The 12595-nt window shown below is 29.8% G+C and overlaps 1 protein-coding gene across 1 annotated transcript in view; it reads right to left on the reverse strand.

Annotated features, from left to right (window-relative positions):
- Positions 1–12595, reverse strand: part of LOC107451418 (cubilin) — a 96309-nt gene that overhangs the window by 21912 nt on the left and 61802 nt on the right. Inside the window, exons 18-21 of the mRNA XM_087153035.1 lie at positions 10879–11010; positions 9496–9747; positions 5173–5295; positions 3154–3411 (exon numbers count right to left, since the gene is read on the reverse strand). Coding sequence (XP_087009161.1) covers positions 3154–3411; positions 5173–5295; positions 9496–9747; positions 10879–11010 — 765 coding nt within the window. The remainder of the gene's footprint in view (positions 1–3153; positions 3412–5172; positions 5296–9495; positions 9748–10878; positions 11011–12595) is intronic.

The raw sequence follows: 12595 nt of genomic DNA on the forward strand, positions 1-12595 counted from the left end.
TCTCGAGATAGGGTGAAATAAGCAAAAAGTAAAACTAACATTAAGGGGTTCAAACTTTGGATCACTGTCTGGACCAAACTAATGTTACAATATTTTCTAAATTGTGCCCGTCCTCTATGTTTTAGGGATCGAACATCCGATTCCGACGAAAAGAAAATAAGTTTATTCAGATAAAGTACGTTCTTGTGTCTGATTTCGTTGCTAAAAATATCGTCTGCATTAATCAATTAGCATATTTGAGGTCATCCCCTGGAACCACTAAAATTGAGTCTTAGAACGTGATGATCCGATCATTAGATCAAATGTTATTTAGGGTGGTAAGTTTTTTATTTTGTGCACTGTACATGTTTACAAATTTCTGAATGAAAATTCTTTCCCCGCGTGGTCAACGAAAAGCTGAAAAAACTGAGCTATAAGTTGGAAAGAATAATTGAGAAATTAATAGTGAATAGAATGTTCATATCAACTAAGTGTTCTGTATCATGTTTTTAATTATACTTTTGCAGATTCAATAATTATAATTTTATTTTTATTTTATTATTCATTTTAATAATAATAGCTTTACAACAATAGCTCAAAGTTCTTCAATTTATTATTGTATTGTGAATTTTTAATAATAATTGTTTTTTTTTTAAGAACATCATTACTGTTTTCTATTGCATTATTGAAAAGTTTTTTAATTGCATGTCATTTATTGCTTTTTTATTTCAATAATTTACCATGGACTAAAAATTTTAATTTTTTCAAGAGGAATCAGTTCTGAAGATTTTAATAATTGATTTAAATTCATAAGATTTTACGTTCAAACACATTTCAAATGGGTTTAATTTAGTTGGAAGCGAAGCAAGTATTTCTTGCAAAGTAAACCATAAGAGATTGCATAGCAATATTCGGGGGATGGGGAGCGTCAGCAAACAGGGAGTGGAGCCCACTAGTTTTTCAATAATGGTTGCTAATTATTACTAAGAGCTGAACGAAAGATAAATTTTCATTCTCACCTTGTAAGGAACTATATAATCTACTTATTAGCTATAATGCATACACAACTTTTGCCCCAAATAATTCGCACCAATACTTTTTCATTACATTACATTTTAATACTTTCGCACCATTTGTTTGCTTTTGCGATATTTCAACAAATAAATCTTTCATTTAATTAAAGTGAGCTCTCACATTTTTAAAAGCAACTGTTATACTTCATTCTAAAATAATTACTGTATTTTTTGCCCACTTATAAAAAAATTAAATGAAAACTATGCCAGTGGATTTCTGCTTTTCCTATTTATGTCGCGTACTAAATATATTATATTGATCTCTACGGATTTTTAATAATATTAAACTAGGCAAAATAAAAGCTTGGAAAATTATATTCTTAAAGGCATAAAAGTTTTATATTTCAAATTTCTGAAACTTCATAGTTAAATCAATTTTGCTTATTTTAATGGATATTAGTAAGCTCGATTAGAGCTAATAGGAAATTTAATTAAAAAAAATCCAAACTTCCTCTGTTTTATATAATAAAGAAGAAAAAAATAATCTTGTTTTATGTTTTATCCGATTGCTTATAGAAAAAATTCGGACGTCATTTAAAGTCATAACCATGAAAAATAGAAACAGTGACTCCAAGTCACGTTTTGACATTAGCACCATACAGTTAACATTGTTTTCCGATAGTGCGTGACAAGTTTGATATAAATATATCATTCCTATTTACAACACTGCTGTCCCGGAAAGGAATGCAAATAGCACAATGGTATTTTTTAGACACTTACATAGTAGTGATTAAATTTGCAGAAAATTATGACTTATAAACACTGAAAAATCAGTACCGAATGTTGCTTCTTCTGACTGAAATAGCAGCATTTATCCACCAGGACAAGGAGACATAACATGGCATTTTCGGAAACCTCTGTCATAGCCAATTTATGATTTTACCACTGTTTAATGACAGCAGTACTTGGTATGTGGTGGAGAGTCAGCTGCTCGTCAGCCATTAACTACACATTTTGAATTATTTGAAAATGATCAAACGTGCTTACCACGATGACCGTGGGACATGTTTTGCATCAAGGAAGGAAGTATGCAATCGTGCATTATCCTGCTGATTATTAGAGAGGTTTCAGATGTAATGTATCACGCGGCGTTCAAAATGCCAGAAATGCAGACAGTGGGTGATCGACTCACGTATCCAATAACACTGAATATACTCACTGAGGGTAATTGACCAGTATGACAATGTCGAATGCAAGTTGGCAACTTGCGTTCTCCATGATGCCGTCAAACATAGAGGCCATCATTTTTCTGTATACAGTCCTGGCATTCGGCTGTAAAGATGACGTACCGCCATTCACAGGTCCAGGATGGTCATTCATCAGACCAATGAAGGTGCTCCTGTGATTGATGCAGCTTCAAGAATAGTAGAAGCCTTTGTTGTCAAACTTGAGGTCCATACTACTGCAAACGTTGCCAAAGTGTTTAAACACAAACTTGTAACTGCAAACTGACTGAATTTGCAAGCTCATGGTTCGTAATGTTCTTTTGCTACCGCTTAAGGCGGATAAGATGTCTGTCACGTCATCTTGGCTGCCCTTAGTAGGGAGGGGGACGTGAAAATACAGTACGGAGTTCTATATGACTGTCCGGAACCAATCGATTCCATATTAAATGGTTAGTTAAAGATATCGGTTAACGCCAGTTGCAATAATGCTTTAGGATAAAACGCAACCTATGTAGGCTGTTATCTTTCCTTAATCAAAATCAGACGCGTACTGGTAGGCATTTCTTCTTCTAACACGAGGCATTACAACAAAGATTTAAGTAGAAAATAACGCTTCAAATAGAAGTTGAGTGTGAGAAAATTGCTTTCGAACATTTGTTTTTTCATGTATTGTAGCTGTCAAAGCCATTGCCTGCTTTACATGAATGCACTGACAATCTAACCGTTAACATATCATGTCACGATTTATCTGTCATGCAAATTTCAAGAGTATGGCGTGCAATATTCCTGGTAGAGCACTCTTAACGACAAGTAGTGAATATTACGCTTTCGGAAACATACAGTGTAATATCATACAGTGTAATACTTTTAATGAAAAAAAGGTTATTTCAAATAAAGATTATCCATTATTAGTCGAAAAAAAATCGAAACTATACCTGTATGATCTTTTGGTAGTTGACCACAGAGTTTGAACCCGGCAGGCAATTCTAAATAATCTGCATCACATCGATCATCAGTTCCTGCTTCTAAATCAAAACTCAATACTTTTAACTCCATCCTACAATGAGCTGGAGAACGGCGCCTTATGCGGAATTCACAAAAAGACTCAGGAGGATATTCTTCAGGAAAACCAGGACTTTGCAGTAAGAAAGATTCTGCAGAATAATCCTGATGACACTCATTGACAGAAGATGCTAAGAAATGAAACATTTTCCGTTAAAATTTTAATTTAAGAACAATTTGAAGAATATTTTTTTTATTGCATATCAACATTATTTTCATGACCGCCCATAATGGAACAACATTCGATTCATAATGGTTTATTTGGTAATTTTTTATTAAAATTTTAGAAATAGAAAAAATTGTACTTAGCCTATCAAACAACCCCTTATTCACATCTTAAAGAATCCAGCTTCCATCTATAAAACTACGTTCAATTTACTTATCAAATGACCTATGTTGATTTATAATAAAATTTACAAATAACATTAAAACTACATGCTAGAAGTTGTAGTATTATGCTATATCACTGAAAAAATACGTGGTTAAAAAACTAGGAATATTTTTTTAAAAATTTAAGTGGTATTTCAAAAAAGAAACGATTTTCATGTTAACCTATAAATTGACTACAACTTTGTTTTCTATATTTAAATTCAGCCTTTGTCTTTATTTTACAATGTGATAGTGATATGATTGCACTATCCTGTATACTTAAAACGTAAAAAAGGTTGTAAAATTACTTACTTTTTGGTGAAAGACGAGCTGGTTCTTTGAAATGTAAAGTTCTATTTATTTTATAGAAGCCTTTGTTAAGGAATAATTGAATTGTAAACTATGAATGCAAAAGGTGGTAAAAACTTAATTACTTTTTGCTTATTTAATATTTCTTAAATTATTCAAACGTAACTACCACTATGACTTACATTTCAAATTATTCATACCAGAAGCATCAATTTTGGCCATTTTTGGTAAAAAGTTTTGGTAGTTTTAATAAAATATTAGACACCTTTTCCACTTTTAACCACCCGTGACAATCCTGCTCCTGCTTTTTTTTTTTTTTTTGCGAAATATTTCATACAGAAAATACAAATAAAAATTAAAACTTTCAGAATTTTCGTTAATTTTGCCAAAATTTTAAACGCCTCACCACGAGCGAGCTAGAACAAAAGCGGCTTTTCACATAAACTTTTGAATCATTTACACGTACTGGTGTATAAAAACAACTTTAAATCAAAATTTCAGAACAAAGAAGCTTGCATTAAAATTTATATTTAGATGCCAGGGGAAGAAATTTTCCCAAAAAGTGCAGATGATTTTCAAAGTAAGGCTGTTACTTACAAATAACATTGCAATTCCTTAATACTTTTTAAAGAATAATGTGTTGTAGTTGTCAAAACAATTTCAAATCAAATTTTTCAAATCAAGATTTAAGACGGCAAACAGCCTAATAAATGTTTTCATGTTTCTTATAAAACTGATGGTAAAAATTTTATCGTGTCTAATCATTTCTAGCATAAAAGAGACCCAACATATTTATGCCCATTACATGGCAATGGCAAATCTTACATGATTATGTGAAAGTGAAATAATAGATAAAATAAGTAACATTACATAACAAACCAAAGCTCGGAAAAAGCAGAAATTTGTGACAACAATTAATTTTTTTGTGGCTTATCACTGTTCATAATGATTAGCTCAATTTTCAAAGCGAAACTCGTGATATTGCTATACTAACTATATTTATTGTTATATTCTAATAAAAATTTTTTCCAATTAATTTTAAATTTTCATAATCATTTTTATTTTGTATTTGAAGCACATTATTGCTTCATACTTTTGGTAAAGTTTGTTCTTGTTCATTAATTTTCTATTTGAATTCATTTTCTTCACGTATGGTAAAACATTCTATATGATGACAATATAGTGAATGCAATAAAATATTATGCAAAAAATACCGGATCTCCTGATATCTTCGCAATCTTCCATTTGATTTGCAAGTATTGAAAATCCGGGTCTCTCATTTTTTGTGTCAGATCTAAACTTTATAGTTATAGTTTCCCCTGCAAATGGAACATTTCCTGAAAAAAAGAAATAATAATTACTTTCAGAAAAAATGTTAAGAGAAAAAAAAATCAATTGATTTAGGAAAGTTTCAAAAATTTGCAATTTTAAGCTGATCTAGCATACACACACAAAAAAAAACTGTTAAATTAAATAAAATTAGACTAGAGTGCAAAAAAGATATTTAATTTAAAAGATTGTAGGAAAAAGCTTTAAGTATTACAAAATTAAAAACGATATTTTTTATTTATATCAGACAGTATTATATTTGTTAAAGATGTCTAAAATGTCTCTTTTGTACTTAACTGGATTTTGTTTTCGTGGGTATCATTATTCTTTTTTACATAAAAATTATTTTTTAAATAAAACAAATTGAGTTATGAAAATTATATTTACAACAACTTTTTATAAGAAGCAAAAACATTTTCTGAAAAAATTGATATAACAGGATTTTGCACTAGCAGTTAACTTTTCTATTTGACGTAAAGTTTTAATTTTATTTTAGTGGTAGTTAATTGTTAAACGTCGCGCAATTTTTCGGGGAGGTAGGGCACATCATAAAGATTAAGAATTGCATGGGAACCCATGTCCGGAAGCTAATTTATGATTCAGCAGCTTTTATCGATTCTCTCTTTTTTTTGGAGATATTCCACTTTGCTGTAGTTGGTCCCAATTATAATGCAAACTTTCATTTCTTTTAAAATTTGTTACCTAACATGTTTATTGCGTGCTTTTGAAAATGTACTTTTATTTATCTAAAATATCTTAACTGCATGCTAATTTTATGATTTATCCTAATTATGTCAAAAGTTTTATTCAAATAGGCTGATCGCAATTTAATGACTTGGTGAACTTACCCACTTAGTTCCCGAATCATTAAATTACGATAAAACAGCAAATACTGAACCTATTTGAATGCAAAATATGATAATAATTGTTAGAAAACATAAAATTAAGATAATTTAGATAATTGAAATGCCGTTTCAAAGGCACACGAAGAAGTAGTTAATAATAGGGAAGTGTCACTAGCGTGGCCGTATGATTACATTTTTCGGTTAAGGGTTCCCGTGTAGTTCTTAATGCTTATGAAGTGCTCTTCTTCTTGAAATTTGTCACAACACTTACGGGGCACCCTGAATACGAAAAAAACTTTCATGAGAAAAAGGGCAATACATATTTATTTTTGTCAGGTGGATATTTTTTTCTGTTACCTACCACTTTAGCTTTTAAGATGGAATATGCTCTGACTTCAGATCAATATTTAAATCTTTATGCTATGAAAGAGTTATTGAAGATATGACTATCGTGTTTCCGTAAAATAAATCCTAATAAGGAAACACTCGTGTTACCATTTTTCTTTTTTGAAATAGAAACTGTCCTTTAGGAGGATGTTAGGTATGATTTGGTTAAAAAAAATAATCGCTTCTTTACTATATTATGTATAACGATCCATTCCTACTTTTAGATGATACTTCAAAGGTTTTAATTATGGTGAAATTGTCAATAATAGCCGACAATTTAAAAATCAATTATAAAAAATAGAAGGAGTTAGAAAAGTATGGTGTGTGGTGTTCTGCTTAAAAATCTATCGATCTTTTCGCATCAAATTTCACTATAAGTTACAAAGTTCTTCGAAAGATGGCACTGCATGATCGGAAAAGTATAAGACAACTTGTTGCATGTCAGTCAGTCCATTTCCAATAGAACTATTTGCACAGGTTTCTGTTAATTTTGTACACCGATTGCTCCATGTTGCATCTGCAAATTGTAGTTTTTTTCCCTTCAAATTATTATTATCGAATTCTTAAGTTATTAGCTCTTCTTTTGGCGAACTTTGTAACTAATGCTGAAACTAAGCGAGAACTAATTTTTGTGTTTCCAATAACACAGCAACCTTTATATTTCTATCACTTTTTGTCATTTTATTGTATTTTAACATTCTATTTAATCTTTTTGTCTCATTTTATTTCTGGGACCCTTGATATTATTTCTTGAATTAATTATAAAATTATTAGAAAAGGATCTTCAAAATATAAAAGTTGAACATAGATTCAAATTCCCAATTAGAGATTCGACAAATCTCTGATTTTTAAATTGCATCTTTAATTTTGTTGTTTTTGAAATGAAAAAAAAAACTGCTTCAGATTAAAAGAATATCTTAAAAAATAAGTTAGAAAAAATATCGAAGGAACATTATTTAAAAAAAAAAGAAATGGAAATTCACATCTATCAATATATTCGTCAACAATTTGCTACTTAGGTATAGAATGGAGTGATGACATTTTCAAGTTCAAGGAAGCAGTTCTACACGATTCTTATCATTCTACTTGAACTAAATATTAACGATTCTTACATTTCACACTGTAAACATGTTTTTCGCAAACAACCGAAGATTTTTCGAGACGTAATAGTTATTTATTTGATGTTGTCAAGGAATCCCGTGGCAATGAACACGTTTCAATTAATCGACAAAGGCGACTGAACTTTGGAAGTCGTCTGATTTTGACATGCTTTAGATTACATTCAAATGAAATCGAAACTGCTTCCGTTAAATAATTGATAAATATATATAAAAAAAGAATGAATGGATGAAGTTAGCTAAAAGACAACTAATTATAGGAAAAAAATAAGAAAACACTGGTAGCAGCACTATCCGTGCCTATTATTATACACCTACGCTTAAATTCCAACATTTATTTTTGCTATCCTGATGCTGAAATTGGCCGCTTGCAGCTGTATTTTTGTAAAATTTTTCAAAGAAATATAAATGTTTTGCTTGTTAATGTGCAATAGTACCCACTTCAATCTTATTTCTCTTGAAACAAAAGCAAAAAAGAGATATTTATTACAAGCAGGTATACCAAGTACTCTGATTTCAGCAAATCGAGTTTATAGAATAGATAAAGATAATAAAAGAACTGAAACTTAACACCTATTTAGCTGATTTTACTTACCCTTCAGATTTTAAAATTTTTTCTAATCATGTTTTTCAGTGGTAAGTAAAGCTAAAATTTTTTAATAAACTACAATTTTTAGAAAGACTTTTTTTTTAAAATTAAGACTATGACGTTTAGTCTACTATTTGGCTTTTTATATATTATTTAAATCATACAAATGCAGTGTAAAATAAAAGTGATTTAATTATAATTTATAAAACTAATAATACATACCTTTGTTAAAAATAGGAAATATGTTTTCTAAAACTTACAAAGTGCTTAGTAGCTGGTGGGGGGGGGGGGTGATGTTACCATTAATTTAACCGATATGTACCGATCGTTATAGCATTATATATCTATTTCTAATAATGTTTTTCAGTGGTAACTAAAGCTAACATTTTTTAATAAATTAAAAATTCTATGAAGTTTATTTTTTAAATTAAGACTATGACGTTTAGTCTGTTTCTCTTTTTATATATTGTTTAAATTATACAAATGTAGTGGTAAATAAAAGTGATCTAATTATAATTTATTAGAATAATAATACATACCTAAATTAAAACTAGGAAATATGTTTTCTAAAACTATACAAATTGCTTAGTAGTTGGGGGGGGAGGTGATATCACCATTAATTTAACTGATACATACCGATCGGTGTACCATTATATATCTATTTATACAAATATAAAACTAAAAGGAAACAGCGAAATTGAAAGCCGATAGTAATTTTTTTCAGTTAGGATTAGTTACCAAAACTAACCTGATACATGCACTAAATACATTGTCATTAATGTGATGTGATAATTATCAATGAATAAATGTATCTGAAATGTTTAGAGATAAAAAAAAATTTACCAGCGCTTTTTATCTATTTGAAAAAAAAAACAGCATTATGAGTCTTAAATTGTCAGATAAGGCGATTTGGGTAAAGAATTATTAGGATCATTAGGATCACCTGATACTTATATCACCCTCTCTTGGACAAACTGTTTACCCCCATTTGACTTTGTTTATTTGAGGACATTTTGCCATAAAAAAAATGCATGATGAGTCTAAAGTTGTCAGATAAGGCGATTTGGGTAAAGGATTATTAGGATCATTAGGATCACCTGATACTTATATCACCCTCTCTTGGACAAACTGTTTAACCCCATTTGACTTTGTTTATTTGAGAACATTTTGCCATAAATGTTTAATTTTCCAAATTATGTTTTATTGGCATAATGTTTATTGTTTTCAAGTATGTAAACCGAAATATCAAATAAGAGTTACATTACTTACTGATGGTTCTAGTAGGTATAGGACCACACAATCGCTCTCCTTCAACTTGCAGATAGTCTCTCTGACAAAAGGCATCATTTTCAATGTCAAAAGACAACAGAGTCATTTGCAAACCACAGACATAACGATTGGATTTCTTAATTGTATAAGTACACTGCTGCAATGGCGGGTAGGCATTTGGAAAACCTGGACTTTGTAAGACGAAAATGTCCCGATCAAACGAAGAATCACACCTTAAAGGTCCAGTTTTATCTGTTGAAAAGTCATCGAATTGTTAATTAAGAGTAAGAAAGCAAATATGCATGGTGTTTTCGTATAACCACCCTTACCATGCATTTCTCAAAAGTCTATCACAACTGGGAAAATAGATGAGGTATAAAGTTCAAAAATATTTATTACAATAAAAAAATTAAGTAACCAAAATTAGAAAATAACCTTAAAGCTGATATAAGTTTTATTGAAATAGCGTTAATTATTGTTCCGTTTTTCTTGCGTATTTTAGCCAAAAGAAATCAGTATTGACATAAATAATGTTCTTCTCAATTTGTCTGTTATCCATCCTCCCTTATTTATTCTTCTAATCAATGCAAAAAATGAGAATGTCCATTCAATTTGTTCGTTGTCCATTATCGCTTCTTGAATTTCTAATCTATACAAAGCAGTAGGGCTTTTTATCATGATGCCCGTGGTGCTTTTTGATCATTTTTAATGCAGAAAAATATGATCTTCTTTCACCTTCCTTCAAAAAAATTAGATGATTTTTGAAGATTTCAACTTTTGTTAATGAATTGATTGATTTTGGAAATGATAAACGTCAGCTTTTTTTTAATAATATTTTCTAAGTTTTCAAACTATAAATTACGACCACTGGTACATAAGTATTTAAAATGTAGCTTTTAAGATGATTATGGAAAATAAATGCGTGTAATAAGAGCGGTAATTACAGAACATTTTGTATATATTTTCAAAAAAATATTGTAAATTTTGAAGGAAAAGGTAAACTTGATGACCTGAGAAACATGATGACGATTAAAAAGACATTCCAAATAAAAGGTTTATTGGGCATTTGAAACAAAGGTTTACATCTAGACTTTACTGTAGTGTAGAGAAAATTTCAATAAAATTTAGTTAACTGTCTGAAAAGGACATAAAATTTTTCATAGCAAATAAAATTAATTCAAATTTTATTACTTTTGAAATATTATTCAAAATACACTCATGGACCAAAAAATTAGCGCACCTTAGCTTGGTTTGCTAATTTTTTTGTCTATGAGTGTAGATTTTTTATGCTATAAATAAAATATTAAAATTTCGAAAACTCTATTAAGTTTTCATCAAATAAATAATTAAGAGAAATAGTTTTAGCTATTAGTCAAAACTTACTTTGGACTGGAACTTCCGGTGTTTTTGGTTTGCATTTCAGTTGTTCCCCTCGAATCAGGAAACCCTTGTGGGCATTGGCACCATCAGAACGGAAATACATCGTGATTTCGTCGGAATTAAACAGATAGGCTCCTAAAATAAATTATAGTCGAAATTGAATTCTTTTCGACATTATGCTTAGGGAAAATGTTTTGTTCGGAAATTGTATCAGAACTCAGCAGCATAATGATGGGGTCGCAGCATTGTTAAAAATATAGAGAAAACAAGGAAAAAGATGTAAAGATATTTAAAGGAGAGGAAGAAAAATTATTAAAAGATGTGTTTAAAAAATATTCACAAATTGAAATTTTTTTTAAATTTAAAACAAAACTTATTCTAATTTAAAATATTATTTATTTATTTTATTGTTATTATTTTCTTAATTTTCTTAGTTAATTTCTCTCTTCTTTTATCCTATTGTCTTTATTATGTTATTATATTATGTAATACGAGTATGTATGCGTGTTTGTCACGAACATGAAATTTTTTTTGAAATAGACAAATAATAGTGAAGCGTTGTCACCAATTTAAAATATAAAAGATCTTTGTCTGGCCTTCTCAGGGCAGCTATGGCCAGGCCAGAAAGTGAGGCGAAAAAAGAAAAAAAAACTGGTAGTAAACCATTTGAATAATTATAGCTTGTTTTCGGGAGGAGTAAAACAGGTAACAGGTTCTAATTCCTCGTAATTATAATCTAGTTAACACTATTTACTTTTCCTTGGATTATTATGCGTAACTGTTAGAAATATCCTAACTGTTCAATACTATGACTGTTAAAAATATCTTGGTACATATGGATATTTTACTTGTCCCGAAAACAAGCCAGAATGAAATGTTAACCTTACCAGTTTTAACTTTTTTTTTCTGTCTTACTCTATATAAACTTTTAGGGCTGCATACGACCTATTACGATATGTTTTAAGCTAATTTTAATAATCTAATATATATAATTCTTTTACGTGGCTCCAAATTTTGGCTGTATTTCTTTAAGTTTGGCGCAGTCTGAAATAATAAAACGAAGTGTTTGTTTGTTTGTCATATAACTCCAGAACTGTTTGTTCTAATGTCTCAAAATTTTGACAGGGGCTATTTCAAAAATTTCAATTAGATCGTTCAGGAAAGACATTTAAACAAAAGAATTTTTTCACTGGCTTTCAGCTTGAGCCATTGATATAAATGAAACTGAAAAGATAGTGTTAAATTTAGTCACTTAGATAATTTAAAAGATAGTGCCAGGGATGTTTGCTTGCTTATAGCTCTAATTCTTCGAAAAAGTAATTTATTTTAAGGTTCTTAGATATTTAATTATTTTTTATCCGTTTTGCCAGATGAATCGAATTATCGACTGGAGCTTGATAGCATCAGGATGGTTAGAAATATTAAGAAAAAATCTCAAAGTTTAATTATGCAAATCCAAATTAAAGTTCAACTAGTATTTTCCAATTAAAAGAACTTCCTATTAACTGATTTTAACGCTAAATTTGATAAACACAAATACGTGTGTTTCAATGTTTCTTTTATTATAAGCTTGTTTGAAAGTTTTTATTATTCTAAATTTTTTTTGTAGTGGCGAGAAAGAATTTGTTGCTGTAGTTTATTTCCGTCGCACTAGAGCTGCACAATGGGCTATTGTCGACTGTCTGGGAAACATCCCTGAAGATGATCCGAAGACATGCCA

This window comes from Parasteatoda tepidariorum, chromosome 10 (assembly GCF_982258835.1).
Source record: "Parasteatoda tepidariorum strain Cologne lab strain chromosome 10, Ptep-v5.0, whole genome shotgun sequence".
In the NCBI taxonomy this organism is placed as follows: Eukaryota; Metazoa; Arthropoda; class Arachnida; order Araneae; family Theridiidae; genus Parasteatoda; species Parasteatoda tepidariorum.